At 47.9% G+C, this 18,413-nt stretch overlaps 1 protein-coding gene across 2 annotated transcripts in view; it reads right to left on the minus strand.

The window, feature by feature from the left end:
• The window catches only part of LOC116519190 (tropomodulin-3-like), a 40,123-nt gene extending 21,946 nt beyond the window's left edge, over positions 1 to 18,177 (minus strand). For both annotated transcript variants that reach the window (XM_032232943.1, XM_032232944.1), the window contains exons 1-3: positions 18,100 to 18,177; positions 2,805 to 2,997; positions 682 to 838 (exon numbers count right to left, since the gene is read on the minus strand). In XM_032232943.1, the coding sequence (XP_032088834.1) occupies positions 682 to 838; positions 2,805 to 2,930 (283 nt within the window). In that variant the 5' untranslated portion in view covers positions 2,931 to 2,997; positions 18,100 to 18,177. The remainder of the gene's footprint in view (positions 1 to 681; positions 839 to 2,804; positions 2,998 to 18,099) is intronic.
• Positions 18,178 to 18,413: the final 236 nt, after the last annotated feature.

The raw sequence follows: 18,413 nt of genomic DNA on the forward strand, positions 1-18,413 counted from the left end.
ACAGGGCTGTTGCTGCGGGAATAAACTGGGGATGGAAGGGCCCTGCTACCCAGAACTCACAAAGGGGAAGACAGGAGACATAAAATATGCATTCACACTTTGTACTAAGCCCAAAAGCTTGTTGTAATAAGATGTGTGGTAAAATAGTAAAATAAAATAAAATAAAAAATAAAATCTATCTATATAAAAATGGCTCTGTGTGTGGTGTGTGTGTGTGTGTGTGTGTGTTTTCCAGCATAACTCCTGAACGCCTTGAGCAAATTTCAACCATACTTGGTACACAGATGACTTACTCTCTGGAGAAAAATACTGTGGGGGGTAAGACACCTCTAACACCCCTCGGGATGTGTGTAATGTTAAGATACAGCCTGTTGTGCCTTAAAGTGGCTTCTACTGTACTGCCATAAAAGGGCTTCTACTGTACAACACAGTGGAGTTGCCATGGTAACGGCTTCACAGTACTCCACACAGGGGGCTCCCTCTTGTAAGGAGGAAAATCCAACATGGATTTGGTCTGGACATTTTCCTCTCAGTTAGCAGCAGAGCTTCCAGTCTCAGTCGCGGTCATTAAGTTGAGGACTGCCTGTATATGTGTCCAGCCCGCGAGTGAGGGCAGAGAGAGAGAGAGAGAGAGAGGAAGCGGAGCTTGGACAAGCCAAGTTGCTCTGGGGAAGCCGTTACCTTTCTTTTCTCCTGTATAAGGCACAACCTCCTCAACATCTTTCTGCTCCAGAGCTTGTTTCTCCAAAAATGACAGCAGCTTTTCTCGATCAAAAGCCCCTCCGGGTTTTTTCAAAGTCTGGTCCTTCTGCCGGAATCCCGCTGGCAACAGGGCGTTCTGTGAAACGAAAGGAAGAGGTGAATCATCTTGCAGTCCCCACGGAGAATGAACCAAAAGGGAGAGGGATCTTGGAGTCTTAGTGGACAACCAGCTAAATATGAGCCAGCTGTGTACGGCGGCAGCCAAAAAAGCCGATGCAATCCTCAGTTGCATTAACAGAGGGACACAATCAAGATTGAGTGAAGTACTAATACGACTCTATAAAGCCTAAGTAAGACCGCACCTAGAATACTACATCCAGTTTTGGTCATCACATTATAAAAAAATATGTTGAGAACAATGGTGAAATTCAATTTTTTTTAATACCGTTTCTGTGGGTGTGGCTTGGTGGGCGTAGCAGGGGGGAGGATACTGCAAAATCTCCATTCCCTCCCTACTCCAGGGGAAGGATACTGTAAAATCTCCATTCCCTCCGCATTCCAGGGGAAGGATACTGCAAAATTTCCATTCCCTCCCCACTCCAGGGGAAGGATACTGCAAAATTTCCATTCCCTCCCCACTCCAGGGGAAGGATACTGCAAAATCTCCATTCCCTCCCCACTCCAAGGGAAGGATACTGTAAAATCTCCATTCCCTCCCCACTCCAGGGGAAGGATACTACAAAATCTTCATTCCCTCCCCACTCCAAGGGAAGGATACTGCAAAATTTCCATTCCCTCCCCACTCCAGGGGAAGGATACTGCAAAATCTTCATTCCCTCCCTACTCCAGGGGAAGGATACTGTAAAATCTTCATTCCCTCCCCACTCCAAGGGAAGGATACTGCAAAATCTCCATTCCCTCCCCACTCCAGGGGAAGGATACTGCAAAATCTTCATTCCCTCCCCACTCCAAGGGAAGGATACTGTAAAATCTCCATTCCCTCCCCACTCCAGGGGAAGGATACTACAAAATCTTCATTCCCTCCCCACTCCAAGGGAAGGATACTGTAAAATCTCCATTCCCTCCCCACTCCAAGGGAAGGATACTGCAAAATCTCCATTCCCTCCCCACTCCAGGGGAAGGGTACTACAAAATCTTCATTCAGAGGAGAGGAAGGAGAGGAGAGGAAGGAGAGAGTGAGGAGGGGAGGAAAGGAAAGGAAGGGAGAGAAGGAGAGAGGGGGAGGGAAGGGTAGGGGAGAGGAGAGGAAGAAAGTGGGGAGGGGAGGGAGGAGGAGAGGAGAGGGGAAGGAAGGAGAGGAAGAAGGGGAGGAGAGGAAGAAGGAGAGAGCGAGGAGGGGAGGAAAGGAAATGAGGGGAGAGAAGAAGGAGAGAGAGGGGAGGGAAGGGTGGGGGAGAGGAGAGGAAGAAGGGGAGGGGAGAAGAGGAAGAAGGAGAGAGTGAGGAGGGGAGAAAGGAAAGGAGAGAAGGAGGAGAGAGAGGGGAGGGAAGGAGAGGAAGAAGGGGAGGAGAGGAAGAAGGAGAGAGCGAGGAGGGGAGGAAAGGAAAGGAGAGAAGAAGGAGAGAGAGGGGAGAGAAGAGTGGGGGAGAGGAGAGGAAGAAGGAAAGTGGGGAGGGGAGGGGAGAGGGGAGGAGAGGAGAGAGGAGGGAAGGAGAGGAGAGGAAAGAGAGAGTGAGGAGGGGAGGAAAGGAAAGGAAGGGAGAGAAGGAGAGAGGGGAGGGGAGGGGAGGGGAGAGGAAGAAGGAAAGTGGGGAGGGGAGGGAAGGAGAAGAGAGGAAGAAGGGGAGGGGAGAAGAGGAAGAAGGAGAGAGGAGGGAAGGAGAGAAGAGGAAGAAAGAAGGGGAGGGGAGAGAAGGAGAAAGAGGGAAGGTGAATATAGGGGAGAGAGGGGAGGGAAGGATAGGGGAGAGGAGAGGAAGAAGGAAAGAGCGGAGGGGAGGGAGAGAGGAGGAGAGGGGAGGGGAAATTTCTCCATAGTTCCAGGTGCTTCTCTCCTTGACTAGCTTCCATCAATTACTTCCTGTCCTGCCTTCAGGTGGTATGGAAATGCTAACAAAACATCGGGACCATAATGTACACACCTCTGGATCAAGGTCATCCAGGACAGTTTCCAGTTGCTTCAGTTCTTCTTCAGACAACTTGCCCAAAATTTCATCTTCATCGAGTTCCCTGTATTTGTCCAAGTCTTTCCGGAAAGGGAGCGCCATCACTCTGGCAGACCAACCTCGAGTAGCTTGACCAACGAAGAACAAGGTCTTAGCTTTGGGTATTTAACTGGAAGGACAGAAAGGAAAGGGAAAAAAATGTACTCATTTAGCAAAGTCCCATCAACTGAATGTAATTCACACGAGCAACTCATCCGAGGATGCAGGAGAAATTATCTACAACTGCTTTACCGCTCTGTTGATGATGAAGATGTGGGGACTTCAACTCCCAGAATCCCCCAGTCAGCCACGGAGGAGACGTAGACCTTCTAGTACGGCCAGCCCAGAATGTTCTCTTGCTAAAAAGCACACGTTTCCTATCAGCCTTCTCCAACCTGGCTCTCTCCCAATATTCAATTGCGCTTCCTGTTATATTAGCTAGGGATTATGCGGAGTTTCAGTCAAGGAAACGGATGGCGTATAGCATAGAGAGCCAAGTATTCGGCTTCAAAAGTCCACATCATAATCAACTCTGTAAGTACCAGGGTAACATCCCGAAGTACGGCTAACGCTCTTCAGGGCAACACAAAACACTTCAGGGGCTGTGTGGGCCCTCTGAACTTGGTTGTTTTCTTGCAGATCTTTCTTTTTTTTTAATATAAATTTTTATTTTTATTAAACAGACAACACACACACACACAATAATAAAAAAAAAAGACCAAAAAAAAAAGCATCATCACATACAGCATGTCGTTTGGTTACAAGTGTTTTTACATCCTCTACACGGGGCTGCCCCTGAAGAGTGTTCGAGGACTGCAGTTGGTCCAGAATGCAGCCGCGCGAGCGATACTGGGTGTACCTAGATACACCCATGTTACACCTATCCTCCGCGAGCTGCACTGGCTCCCCATTGGTCTCCGGACGCGCTTCAAGGTGCTAGTCGTCACTTTTAAAGCCCTACACGGTATTGGACCTGGCTACCTGAGAGACCGCCTCCTGCCACTTACCTCCCAACGACCAATAAGATCGCACAGGTTGCGCCTCCTCTGGGTGCCGTCAACCGGACAATGCCGGCTGGTGGCCCCCCCGGGGGAGGGCCTTCTCTGTAGCTGTGCCGGCCCTGTGGAACGAACTACCCGTAGAGATCCGGACCCTTACCACTATCCAGGCCTTCCGTAAAGCCACCAAGACCTGGCTGTTCCGGCAGGCCTGGGGCTGTTCATTAATATCCAGCCCCACTTGGACAGAATGGATGGTGTGTTAATTTTAATATTGTATCTCTTATCTTAAAATTTTTAAAATGCTTTTTATCTTGCCTGTGAGCCGCCCAGAGTCCCAATGGGAGTGGGCGGCATACAAATTTCATTAAACTGAAACTGAAACCTGAAACATCCATATTCTCGAACAATATTTACCATCACAGATTTTTCATCTAGTATAACTAAATACCTCACTTTCATTGTACAGTATACGTTCAATTACGATTAGAGCCGAGGTGGCGCAGTGGTTAAATGCAGCACTGCAGGCTACTTCAGCTGACTGCAGTTCTGCAGTTCGGCTGTTCAAATCTCACCGGCTCAGGGTTGACTCAGCCTTCCATCCTTCCGAGGTGGGTAAAATGAGGACCCGGATTGTTGTTGGAGGCAATATGCTGACTCTGTAAACCGCTTAGAGAGGGCTGAAAGCCCTATGAAGCGGTATATAAGTCTAACTGCTATTGCTATTGCTATTGTTTTTTCCCCCAATAAATCATAGTTCCCTTACATTCTTGATTGTCTATTTGATAACAGTATATAGGGTAGAACAAGATGCAATGGGTGGAAACTAATCAAGGAGAGAAGCAACTTAGAACTGAGGAGGAATTTCTTGACAGTGAGAACAATTAATCAGTGGAACAGCTTCCCTCCAGAAGTTGTAAATACTCGAACACTGGAAGTTTTAAAGAAGAGATTGACAGTCATTTATCTGAAATGGTATAGGGCAGGGGTGGGTTCCTGCAAGTTCTAACCTCTTCTCTAGAAGAGGTTCCACAAATCTACAGTGCCGTTTAGAACCGGTTCCAGCTCCTCCCCCCGTCCGTCCGCACTTCATCAAGATGAAGAGCGAGAGGAGGAATTCTGGGAATTGAAGTCCACAAGTCTTAAAGCTGTCAAGTTTGAACACCCCTGGGTTTTTTTTCTAAAGGGTTAGGGGTGCAAGGGTCTTGTAACTTGACAGTTTTAAGACTTGCATGCTTCAAATTCCAGAGTTTCTGAGCCAACATGACTGGAGGTCGAATTCTGGAAATTGAAGTCCACAAGTCTTAAAGCTGTCAAGTTTGAACACCCCTGGGTTTTTTTTTCTAAAGGGTTAGGGGTGCAAGGGTCTTGTAACTTGGCAACTTGAAGACTTGCGTGCTTCAAATGCCAGAGTTTCTGAGCCAACATTTTGGTTGCTAAGCAAGAGCGTTGTTAAGTGAGTTTCACCACATTTTACCAGTTGGCCATGCCCACCCAGTCACATGGCTGGCAAGCCACTCCCACCCGGTCACATGGCTGACAAGCCACTTCCACCCGGTCACATGGCCAGCAAGCCACTCCCACAAAGCAGGCCACACCTACAGAAGAGGTTCTAAAAAAAATTGAAACCCACCACTGGTGTAGGGTTTCCTGTTGAGCAAGGGGCTGGACTAGAAGACCTCCAAGGTCCCTTCCAACTCTGCTATTGTATTTGGGTTTCGATGTCTGAGAATCTACACAGATATTTACTAATGCAATATCGTGGTTTTTACAAAAAAAATGAAGTACCCTGATCTTGTGCGCAGTGTTTTTCTCCTCTTCCTAAACCTCCTTTTCAGCTCAAGCCAGCATCTCAAAAGAAAGGGGCTTCCTGTGGATAATAAGCAGGGCGGCACCACTAGCTGTCAAGCGGTGCCATCTCTGTGCCAAGCCCCCAACTGTGTGTGTTCCCCTCCCCTCGAGCGCCAGCGCATCTGTTCAGAATCACAGAGCATCACAGTGCGAGGGGGAGGGGGATGCACCATGGAAAAGACCTTGTCAACAATGGGTCGGACACACACAAGAACAATTTTGTTCTCTCCGATGATCAAGGGGTGCCAGCGGGTGTTTAGTCTTAAGCCAGTCTAAAGAAAAAAACCCTCCGTTATATTTGGAACTGGCTCAGCGTGCAAAAGTTGTTACTTGTGCGCAAATTTGGCACCTCCACAGAATGAAGCTTTGGAAGTTCTCCAGAAGAAGACCTAGCAGCTACTACCCTGCCACAAAGCCCTGCCATGTCAGTCCCTTTCTTCCCCCGTGTCCCTTCCTTTTGGGCGTTGGGGTATTACTGGCTGGCTGGTTTTGTGGAGTGCCACACCAGGCTGAGCCACAACCACCTACCGAAATGTTGGGGCATGCTTCGCTTTGCAAATCCTCCTGGATAAAATGGTTTGGAAATAAACCCATTTCTAAGCCAAACTCTGTAAACCTAACTTCTAGATCAGGGGTGTCAAATTCCGTGGCACGACAAAACCGCGCTGGTCAAAATCGCGGCGATAAAATCGCGGCGATAAAGCCGCGACGTCATCACCGCGCGTCATCACCGCCGCGGCAACAGAAGGGCGCTTTAAAACGGCGCCGCGGCAGAAAGCCGACTTCAATTAAGGTAAGCGTTAGGATTAGGTTTAGGGGTTTGTTTTAGAGTTAGGATTAGGGTTAGGGTTAGGTTTAGGGTTAGGGTTAGGTTTAGGGTACTGAGTGCTTGGGAATGCGCGATTTTGCCTCCGTGATTATGTCATCGCGGTAAGGTCGCGTTTTTCCTTAGCGCTTAGAACGGCGCGAATTAGTCTTCGCGCTTATGTCTCCGCGCAGAAGGGCTTCGCGGATTTGTGGTGGAACCGTCAAATTCAAGGCTCGGGGGGGGGGACGGATCCGACCCCTGGGGTGCTTAGATCTGGCCCGCAGGACCACCCTGGAAACAGCGAAGGACCAGCCTGCGGTGCTTCTGTCAGCAAAAACAGAGCTTGGGAAAACTCCATGCGGCCCTCCCGAGTGCCATGAATATTTAATAGAAGTCACTTCTTCTAGTCAACATGAGGAATCTGATCTGATTTACCACATTTTACTTGGAAGCAAATTCTATTAATTGTACTGAATACATATCCTGACGGGATGCGGTGGCTCAGTGGCTAAGACGCTGAGCTGGTCGATCAGAAAGGACGGCAGTTCGGTGGTTCGAATCCCTAGCGCCACGTAACCGAGTGAGCTCCCGTTACTTGTCCCAGCTTCTGCCAACCTAGCAGTTCGAAAGCAGGTAAAAAAATGCAAGTAGAAAAATAGGAACCACCTTTGGCGGGAAGGTTAAGAGTGTTCTGTGTGCCTTCAGCATTGAGTCATGCCGGCCACATGACCACAGAGACGTCTTCGGACAGCGCTGGCTCTTCGGCTTTGAAACGGAGATGAGCACCACCCCCTAGAGTCGGGAACGACTAGCGTATATGTACGAGGGGAACTTTTATCTTTATCCCCTGTAAAACGGGCGCTAGGTTTTCTGCATTTCTATCCTGACTGGCAAAGATTCTTCACTCTCTTTAGGGAAATTCCTGGCATAAAAAGCAATGTTTTAATCCCTCATCTGTGGACACTTGTTGTGATGGATGAAGGCAGCAACGGCCAATCTCACAAGGACATTAGCAAAATGCACGTATCCAGGAGCCTTTGACCTGGAGTGTTCTCAACTTCTGGAGGAGGTTATCAAGAGAGGCACACTGCAATCTCTGAGGGCTGTTTTGTTTTCCAGTCCAAATACCTTGAAAAGAGGAAGGTTGAACTTCAAGTCGACTAAAGGTCCCATTACTTTTTTTTTTTTTAACAGAAGATGACCTCACAGGAAAATAAAGGGAGGTGGGGGGCTAATTTGGGCCAGCGTGCTACAAATTGTACACTCTATCTTTGTTTCTAAGCAGCACATCTTCTGCTAATCAGCCTCCGGATGAACCCTTTGCTAAAGAAAGCAAAGTTTATCAGTTTTCCACCATCAATCAAAAGATCTGAAACTGAGCCAGTATTTCAGGAAGACTATGGGAGGTTTTTGTTTCTCCCTAAACTCTTACAATGGTAGAAAAGTTAACTCTTGTTGTGGCCAGCCAGCGGATTCGGACAGTGAGGAGGTTGGGAAGGAACATGGGCCAGTCCTGGAGTCCTGGGGAAGGCTCTGCATTGGAATGCAGAGAGGGGGCCAGGGCCATCTGGTAGTTATCTGCGGCCTCTGGAGTCTGACATCAGCGAGGCAGAAGAACAGTGGGAGCCTGTTCCCAGTGTGCGCATGCGCAGAGCTGCCAGAAGGCAAGAACAATAGACAAGCTGAATGCATTGACATATAGTAGAAATACACCAAGGGGAGGAGGAGTGGGATAGAAGGAAGAGGGGTAGAGAGGGCAGGAGAGAGGATGGGAGGGAGGGTGAGAAGGAAGGGAGGGAGTGGATCGGGAGAGAGGAGTGGTAGAGAGGGAGGGCAATAGCAGTTAGCAGTTAGACTTATATACCGCTTCATAGGGCTTTCAGCCCTCTCTAAGCGGTTTACAGAGTCAGCATATTGCCCCCAACAACAATCTGGGTTCTCATTTTACCCACCTCGGAAGGATGGAAGGCTGAGTCAACCCTGAGCCGGTGAGATTTGAACAGCCAAACTGCAGAACTGCAGTCAGCTGAAGTAGCCTGCAGTGCTGCATTTAACCACTGCGCCACCTCGGCTCTGTGGAAGTAGGGTAGAGGGGAATGATGGAGGGAAGATAGTAAGTTGGAGGGGGGCGGAAGAAAGAGGTGTATGGAGAGCGGAAGAGGTATATTGGGTTTCTATTTGAGTTTGAGTTTTATTTTATTTATATTTCTGGGGGTATTGTTGACAAGAGGAACTGCTGTGATTATTGTTTAATGTTGTATGGCCCCGGTTATGCACAGTATATATGTGACTGTATGAAAATGAAAAATGGAAAATAAAAACATTTTAACAAGGAAAAAAAAAGAAAAGAAGGCAAGAACAATTAAGAAAACAGGGTCGACTCGGGAGTAAGGCTTGGAGAGGATTGGCCCCCTCCCATAAGACATACAAGAGGAGCGAATGGGAGGTGAGCCTTTGCAGGAAGCAATTAGTTCATCTGGTCGGTTCAAGCTTTGAAAAGTTCTGTTTGACTCTGTGCTAAGTTTGGCCTTGCTCTGCATTTGGCCCGTTAGTTCTCTGGCAGAATTCCCAGGGAGATAAGGTGCGCGTTTATCAACATTCCCCTGAAAGACTGTGGCAACTCCAGCAGACATCTGTCGGAATCTTCACAGACTGCTTGTGAAGCCTTGCGGGCTGTGAATGACCATAGTTCACAGCGGTATAAATAAAAGAGGATTTGGGGGACTAAGATTACGATGTAGGCTTTCTCAGGAAGCCTAGGTCAGAATAACTCTTCACTTCTGCACTCTGCATGGTCCAGCAAAGTTCTCTGCATGGTTATTACCGTTAAATCCATTCACGTGGAAATGCCACACAATATTGTAACGTGGAAGGTTGTCATCCCTTTATAACAGGCTCCACTGCTTGGTTCCCTAGCCAGCTCGAAACCTGCCGTTGCAAACCTGTTCCACGGGTATCTGAATTGTCACTTCAGGTTTGACTTTCTACCCTATGCCTAAGGCAGCCCCGTTTTGATGAACAAAAGATTTTCTATATTGTCTTTCTGCTCTAAACAGGTTCTGTGACTGGTCCTGCTATATTTCTTGTTCAAGGGATTGATACAGAGACAAATATAGAGGCAAATTTACACAGCAGACTAAAAAGCAGAGACATCACCCCGCCGACAAAAGTGCGTCTAGTCAAGGCGATGGTTTTCCCGGTTGCAATGGATGGCTGTGAAGGTTGGACCATAAGGAAGGCTGAGGGCCAAAGAATGGAGGCCTTTGAACTCTGGTGCTGGAGAAGACTCCTGCGAGTCCCTTGGACTGCAAGGCCATCCAACCGGTCAGTCCTAGAGGAGATCAACCCTGACTGCTCTAAGAAGGCCAGATCCTGAAGAGGAAACTCAAATACTTTAGCCACCTAATGAGAAGGAAGGACTCCCTGGAGAAGAGCCTCATGCTGGGAATGATGGAGGGCAAAAGAAGAAGGGGACAACAGAGAAGGAGGTGGCTGGATGGAATCACAGAATCTATCTATCTATCTATCTATCTATCTATCTATCTATCTATTTATCTATCTATCTATCTATCATCTACCTACCTACCTACCTACCTACCTACCTACCTACCGTATCTATCTATCTATCTATCTATCTATCTATCTATCTATCTATCTATCTATCTATCTATCTATCTATCTAATCTATCTATCTATCTATCTATTCTATAGTATATATCTCTATCTATCTATCTATCTATCTATCTATCTATCTATCTATCTATCTATCTATCTATCTATCTATCTATCATCTTTTGAAACTAAAATCCTTTGGCCACCTAATGAGAAGGAAGTTCTCACTGGAGAAGAGCCTCATGCTGGGAACGATGGAGGGCAAAAGAAGAAGGGGAAGGCAGAGAATGAGGTGGCTGGATGGAGTCACCGAAGCAGTCGACATGAGCTTAAATGGACTCCAGAGGATGGTAGAGGACAGGAAGGCCTGGAGGGACGTTGTCCATGGAGTCGCAATGGGTTGGACACAACTTTTCAACTAACAATAACATAGCCAGAAAAAAGCTCCAAAGAGGAAAAGATTCTTCTTGGTCATTCTTGGCTTTTCAGTTGAAGTCAACTAGCAAGCCAGAATGCTTCATAATCTAAAAGTTATTTTGCTGGGAAAGTGTTTTGAAATCACAGAATAATAACTCTGCCGCCTTGCAGGATTCTGCTAGTTGGGAATATTAACCATTATTTCATATGGAAGCGATTTGAGGCTCTTTCCAGCTTTCGGCCCACGATCATCCCCTTGTCTGAGTTCAGAATAGGCCAACATGACTGAGCAAAGAACACCCCACATGGTTCCTCCCCTGCTAGCTTGCCAATTTGGCTCCGCGACTTGACAGGGATCCGGCCGCCCATCCAGATTTTTGCTATTGTGCAATTGTTCTTTGCAGGACACGGATTGGAAAGCATGAATGAAGTTGAGAAATGGCGCCTGTTCCAACCGATCACTGCTTCACCTCAATCATCCTAACCGCAAAAGATAAATGGGATTGTCTGTCCAAATATTTTTGGACAGACAATCCCATTTATATTTTACTCTAAAACACTCTACTCCTTCCTTCCTTCCTTCCTTCTCTTTTCTTTCTTTCTTTCTCTTATTTCCTTCCTTCCCTCCTTTTCTTTCCTTCCTTCCTTTTTTCTTTCTTTCCTTCCTTTCATCTCTCTTTCTTTCCTCCTTCCCTTTTCTTTCCTTCTTTTCTTTCTTTCCTTCCTTCCATTCCTTCCTTCTCTTTCTTTCCTTCCTTCTCTTTTTTCTTTTCTTCCTCCCTTTTCTTTCCTTTTCTTTCCTTCCTTCCCTTTCTTTCCTTCGTTCCTTCCTTCTTTCCTTCCTTTCATCTCTTTCTTTCTTTCCTCCCTCCCTTTTCTTTCTTTCCTTCCTTCCTTTCTTCCTTTCCTTCCTTCTTTTTTCTTTCCTGCCTCTTTTCTTTCCTTCTTTTCTTTCTTTCCTTCCTTCTCTTTCCTTCCTTCCTTCCTCCCTTTCCTTTCCTTCTTTCCTTTCCTTTCCTCCTTTCCTTTCCTTTCTTTCTTTGTTTCTTTCTTTCTTTCTTTCTTTCCTTCCTTCCTTTCCATACATGACACCTTGTTCACAGGGAAATAGCTCAGCATAAATAGAAATACCGGCAACCGACAGCTAATTTTGCCATAAGAAATACCAGGAACATCTTATTCGTAATATCCCTCTGAAACAAGAGGGATGAAAAGAATGGGCCAACTATTAGGCACAGTAACGATGAAGATTAAAAAAGTTAAGCATTAGATTCTTCCAAACCCTCCTTAAGAACTCTCTGTTATTCGGGACACCCACAGCAGAAAGCTAACTGAGCAAGATGTCCCAGTTCATTATGAAAATGTTTTGAGTAGGTCTAGATTTCCCGAGCAAACACAGCCCAGTGCGTCAAGGGAGGCCTGTTATTTAAGTGTCATTTCTGGATGGAAACAGAGATTTCAAAAGCTCTTATTTCCGGTTTCCACTTAGCTATACTCTCAGCACCGGAAATGCTTTTCTGTTAAAAATAACAGAACCCCATTTACCTTGATCAGAAAGACAGATTTGCATGCACATTCTTTAATCCCAGAACTTTTGTGAAAGCACACCCTCTCTGTGTATTTTTATTTATTTTTTTTAATCTGAAGGGATGGCGTCTGAAAACGAGGCAGGATTGCACACAAATTAAAGAGAGCGGAGAGATTAGAACCTCCAGTCACAACCATAATTTGTTCCATAACTTTGGTGGTAACACAATTTGGTTGTGACCCGAACCTAATTTTGGAAATTTGGCGCTGATCAAAAAAAAAAGTGGGGGGGGGGCACAGAAGGGGAAATCGGCCACGGGGGAAATAAATTGTGATTTTTTTTTTTTGTCGGAACTCGATTTGGTCGTGGTCAGAAGCGTTCGTGACCAGAGATTCTACTGTATCTGAATTCTACCTTAGGTTTCCTTTCGCCCTAGTTAAAATTTTAGGAATTCAGTAACTTTGGACATTCATTCAGCTAGAAGCTGTGGGCAATCAGAGAGATTTAACAGACTTTAACAGATTTAACAAGAGTTGGAAGGGACCTTGTAGGTCATCTAGTCCAACCCCGTGCCCAAGCAGGAGACCTTACTACACCATTTCTGACAAATGGCAGTCCAGTCTCTTCTTGAAAGTCTCCAGTGATGAAGCTCCCACAACTTTTTTAACAGATAAACTGAGTTGGAAGGGACCTTATAGGTCACCTAAACCAGGTTGGCGACCTGTCTCCAGAGCCAACTTTTTTACAAGAAAACTTTTCTGAGATTAGGTAACTCCTGAATTTAGGTTCTGGCTGACCTTAAAAGTTAAGATGTCAGCTACTCAGGTCAACAACCTAACAGGTAGGAAAGTTCAAACACTAATAGCACCAAATTCAACAGCAGGATTTGAACCCTGCCCTTTATTTTTTTTAAAGGTCTGCATGAATGCCCATTTTAAACAACTCTGGATGACTCAGGTTGATCTTCCCATTTCTAATTTACTACACCAGCCTTCACGTCCCAGTTTTTCATATTCTGGGAGGTTTTAAAGAGAGTTTTGTTTTTATTCTACATTTTTTGTTTTGCTCTTATCCCTGCAAAAAGAATCAGACATCGCAACAAAATTTGCCCTAAACACAAACCCACTGCCTCGCAAGCAACTTTTAGAGACATTCCTGATTTAATATAGTGACTTATATAGGTAAAGGTAAAGATTCCCTTTGCACATATGTGCTAGTCGTTCCTGACTCTAGGGGGCGGTGCTCATCTCCGTTTCAAAGCCGAAGAGCCAGCGATGTCCAAAGACGTCTCTGTGGTCATGCGGCCGGCATGACTCAACGCCGAAGGCGCACGGAATGCTGTTTCCTTCCCACCAAAGGTGGTCCCTATTTTTTCCACTTGCATTTTTTTACATGCTTTCGAACTGCTAGGTTGGCAGAAGCTGGGACAAGTCATGGGAGCTCACTCCGTTATCCGACGCTAGGGATTCGAACCGCCGAACTGCCGACCTTTCTGATCGACAAGCTCAGCGTCTTAGCCACTGAGCCACCGCATCCCTAGTGACATGTATAGCATAGCGGTTAAGCCCGGCACCCATGTTTTCCAAAGTGAGAAGAGCTTGAGGACACGGTTCTACCTCAACCGTTGCGCCGAATACGTAAGATTTTAAGCATCCGAATGTCACCGAAGAAACTGTTGTCGGAGTGCTAAGATCAGTGGTGGGTTTCAGAAATTTTTCGAACCTACTCTGTGGGTGTGGCCTCCTTTGTGGGAGTGGCTTGCCGGCCATGTGACCTGGTGGGAGTGGCTTGCCGGCCATGTGTTTTCTTTCTTTCTTTCTCTCTCTCTCTCTTTCCTTCCTTTTGTCTCTCTGTCCCTTTTTCCTTTTTTTCTTTCATCTCTCTCTCACTTTTTCTTTCTTTTTTTATTTATTTTTCTTCCTTTCTCTTTCTCTCTCTGTGTGAGTCTGTCTGTCTGTCTGTCTGTCTGTCTGTCTGTCTCTCTCTCTCTCTCTCTCTCTGTGTTTGTGTGTGTCTCAGTGGTGGGTTTCAAAAAATTTTGGAATCTCTTCTGTAGGTGTGGCCTGCTCTCCGGGTCCACTGGTGGAACCTCTTCTAACCGATTCTGTAGTTTGACGAACCAGTTCTACAAACTGGTGCGAACTGGTAGGAACCCACCTCTGGCTCAGATCTCCCAAAGGAGCATCCGTAGATCTCTTTCTCCCCATCCTGACCTCAGCCTTGCGGGCTAGGATCAGCGCTTCTGCATATCCCATACTGCAATCTTTTCCAACGCTCCCAATTTATCCCATTCTTGGTGCTGGTTTGTTGAAGCGCTAAGCAAGCAAGCAGGGACAAGAACGCGGGGAAGGAAGGAGCTAAGCCAGGCTGGAGACATTTGCCGCCTGGGGGCAAAGGAGACAATAGCAAGCTTTTCTATTCGGTGTATAAAAACCAGCAGCTTTCTCTAACGTTGGCACACATCCCTTACCACAACCTTAAAGAGCAAACTGTAGGCATGCCGTTTTGCACCTCCTCGCTGCTCTGTTATTCTGCCTTAGGGGGGAAAGCCAGCCTCATTTCTCTCCGGGGGTTCCTTCTGGGCCAGGATGCAAACTGGACTCATAAGCCTGCTTTTGCAAGGGGAATCCACCAGACAGCATCTCACTTGAGAAATACACCCTTCCCTCTTCGCCCAAACCAGGCAGATCAAACACCTCCACACCGTATATCGGATATTAATACAATTGAGAGAGAGAGTCCAGAGGTATTTCACAAGAACAGTACTCCACTCCTCTGCTTGCATAGGGATAACCTGAGAGACCGCCTCCTGCCGATTACCCTCCCATAGACCGATTAGATCTCACAGGTTAGGTCCTCCTCCGGATTCCATCTGCCAGCCATGTCGGCTGGTCGACCTCCCTGGGGGAGAGCCTTCTCTGTTGCAGCTCCAGCCCTCTGGAATGACCTCCCGTGGAGATCCGACCCTTACTACCCTCCCTGCCTTCCGCAAAGCCACCAAGGTCCTGGCTGCTCCAGCAGGCGGGGGGGGGCTTGTGAAACATCCACCCCACGGAAACTGTGAATGTGCGATTTTAAAGTGTTGTTTTGTCTATTTATCCCCCTTCCCTTGTTTATTGTGAGCCCCTCGGACGGAGTCCTTCGGGAGTGGGGCGGGCATACAAACAAATAACTAAACTTAAACTTATGCCACCAGGTTCGAAGTTGTGGGCTTGGAGAACCTGAACACTTATTAGCAATAGCAATAGCAGTTAGACTTAGTATTACCGCTTCATAGGGCTTTCAGCCCTTCTCTAAGCGGTTTACAGAGTTGGCATATCGCCCCCTCAATCTGGGTCCTCATTTCACCCACCGCGGAAGGATGGAAGGCTGAGTCACCTTGAGCCGGGGAGATTTGAACCGCCAAGCTGCAGAACTAGCAGTCAGCTGAAGTGTGCTGCAGTACTGCAACCTAACCACTGCGCCACCTCGGCTCCTTATTAAGCTCTGACTTAAGCGTAGTGCATACAATTATCTGCTACAACGTCCTCCCGGCCAATGACTGCTTCCGCTTCAACCACAATAATACGATGAGCAAACGATTAAGACAAACTCAGGGTAAACCGCACCAAACTCGGTTGCAGAAAATACAACTTTAGCAACAGAGTGGTCAATGCCTCGAATGCACTAGCTGAGTCTGGTGTTACGTCCACCAAACCCCCCATAATTTCAACCTATGACTGTCTAGCGTTGACCTCGCCCCGTTCCCCTAAGAGGTCCGTAAAAAGGGGCGTGCATAAGAATACCAGTGTGCTTACCGTCCCTCTCCTACTGTCTCCATTTATTCATAGCAATAGCAGTTAGACTTATATACCGCTTCATAGGGCTCTCAGCCCTCTCTAAGCGGTTTACAGAGTCAGCATATTGCCCCCACGGTCTGGGTCCTCATTTCACCCACCTCGGAAGGATGGAAGGCTGAGACAACCTTTGAGCCGGTTGAGATTTGAACCGCCGAACTGCAGATAGCAGTCAGCTGAAGTGGCCTGCAGTACTGCACCCTAACCACTGCGCCACCTTGGCTCTTCCTATCCATTGACTGTGTTCGTATTTATGTTTGTACTTTATACCTGTTATCTTTTTACACGTTTGACAAACTAAGTAAATAAGAAATAAAAGATGACAGAAGCGAGGCTACATTTCAACCACCCCAGCAAGAACAATCCCTCCCAAGATCCGAAGTGAACAGGTCTGTGGGTAACACCCTTTCTCCTGGAACAAAATCTTCCTGGGCAGATTTTTGTCTGGCTCAGACAGTTGATTGGAATCATCCCAGAAAAAGTGAAGTATGAAGAAGGGGATTTTGGGGGGGGGGGGGGGGGGGGCTCTACAATAATTGGACTACAAGTGCCGGGCCAGCTAGGATGAGATAGACAAACCGCCTAAACCTTTCCAGGCCTGGCATTACATAGGGAAAGGCTGCCCAGCTTATTTGTAGTATGGCACTATCCTGCTGGCTTGTTTGCTAGAATAATCAAGTCTGAGCTGAAACTGTTTTTGGGAAAGGCAACGTGAAGGGTTGTGCCCACTGAGCTGCCTTAACAAGTTTTTTTTTCATGCCTCCACTTAAAAAAAAAATGTAAAAAAAGAAGCCTGCTTTGTTCGTCCGATGGGTGGGGAAAAAAAGCAGGCATCGAAAACACTAGTAGAACATGCAAGGAGGAAAAGAACAAGAAAAGGGAAGGGAAGGAGACGGGAATAGAGGGAGAAGAGACGAGAAGGGAAGGGAAAGAGAGGAGAGAGAGGAGAGGGAGAGGGGGGAGGGGAAGGGAAGGGAAGAGAAGGAAAGGGAGGGAAGGGAGGGGAAGGGAAGGGAAGAGGAGAAGAGAAGAAAGGAAAGAGAGGAAGAGAAGGGAGAGAAGAGGAGGGGAGGGGAGGGAGGGGGAAGGGAAGAGAGGAGAGGAGGGGAGGGGAGGGGGAGGGGGGAAGGGGAAGGGAGGAAGAGAGAGGGAGGGAGGGGAGGAGAGGAGGAAGGGGGGAAGAGAAGGGGGAGGGGAGAGGGAAGGGAAAGGGAAGAGAAGAGAAGAAGGGAGGGGAGGGGAAGGAAGGGAAGAGAGGAAAGAGAGAGAAGGGAAGGGAAGAGAAGAGAAGAGAAGAGAAGAGGAGGGGAGGGAAGGGGAGGGGAGGGAAGGGAAGAGAAGAGAAGGGAAGGGAAGGGAAGAGAAGAGAAGGGAAGGGAAGAAAAACCCACAGGGAATGTCTATGGTCAATTCCTGTGCGATGTAATCCTTAAACCCACAGCATTTTAAAGGGGGGAAAAATAGGCTTTTTTCCAAGCTTGGCTGGAAGTGACTAATATCGATTCTAAAGGTCGGGCTGCCAACTCCATCAGCGAAGGGTTCAAAAGCAACTCACCCGCAGCTCCTGATCCAGGATTTTAGGCTGGGCTTGCCTTGGGAGAAAGCTGAGCTCGAATGGGGGGGGGGCACAGGACAGAAAAGGGGAAATGCCCCAGAATTGGGACCGGGGGGGTGGGTGGAGAGAGAGTTGTTCCCAATGACAAGGGCGGGGCAGGGAGGTTACTGGGTGCGGAGGGGTTTCCACGTCTCCCGAGCCAAGAGCAGAAAAAGACAACTGGGAGGGATCGGGGCTCCTGCCTTCCTTCCCACCTTTCTCTCCCCCCCCTAAATCCCACCCCGCAGCCTCTCCTGGCATACCTGCATGGGGGGGGGCTCAGTCGCCCCCTAGTTGGATCCCCAGCCATCATCCTTGGCTGCAGGAGCTGACGGCGCGCGATCCGAGCCCGGGGGAGGGTGGGGAGGTCCCAGCCTCCGGAGGGCGCCAGGTTGCAGAAGGCAGCCCGACCCTTCCCCCGCCTTTCTATGGGGGGGAAAAAGTTGCCTTCGCCGCCTCCTTCCCGTTTTCTCCTCGGCTTTGCAACTTTCCGGATAAATTTGACCCCCCCCAAACTCTTATTTTGGGGCCCATTTGAGACCCCACCCTCCCTCACCCTCCCGGCCCCGAGCCCCCGCCGGACTCCACCCAGCGGAGAAGTCCCAGCCTCGAAGAGTTTGTAAAAAAACTACAAGAGCTGTTTTCCGCCCGGCTACTGCGCCTGCGCGTCCTCACTTGGCGTCACGATAGCTCGGAGGCGGCGAAGGGCTTCCTGGGAGTTGTAAGTCCGCCATTGATCTTCGGCTGTAGTCCATTCAACCCATGGTGGGGTGGGGATGGAGAGCGGCTTTTTCCTTGTTTTTAGTTACTGACTTTTTGGGGTTTTTTTTGCCTTTTGGGGTTTTCAAGAGTCTCTTGATGCGGGGGGGGGGAAAGCAGGAGAGTGCAAAAGCTGGCTTGAA

The sequence above is a fragment of the Thamnophis elegans genome, chromosome 16 (genome assembly GCF_009769535.1).
Source record: "Thamnophis elegans isolate rThaEle1 chromosome 16, rThaEle1.pri, whole genome shotgun sequence".
Classification (NCBI taxonomy): Eukaryota; Metazoa; Chordata; class Lepidosauria; order Squamata; family Colubridae; genus Thamnophis; species Thamnophis elegans.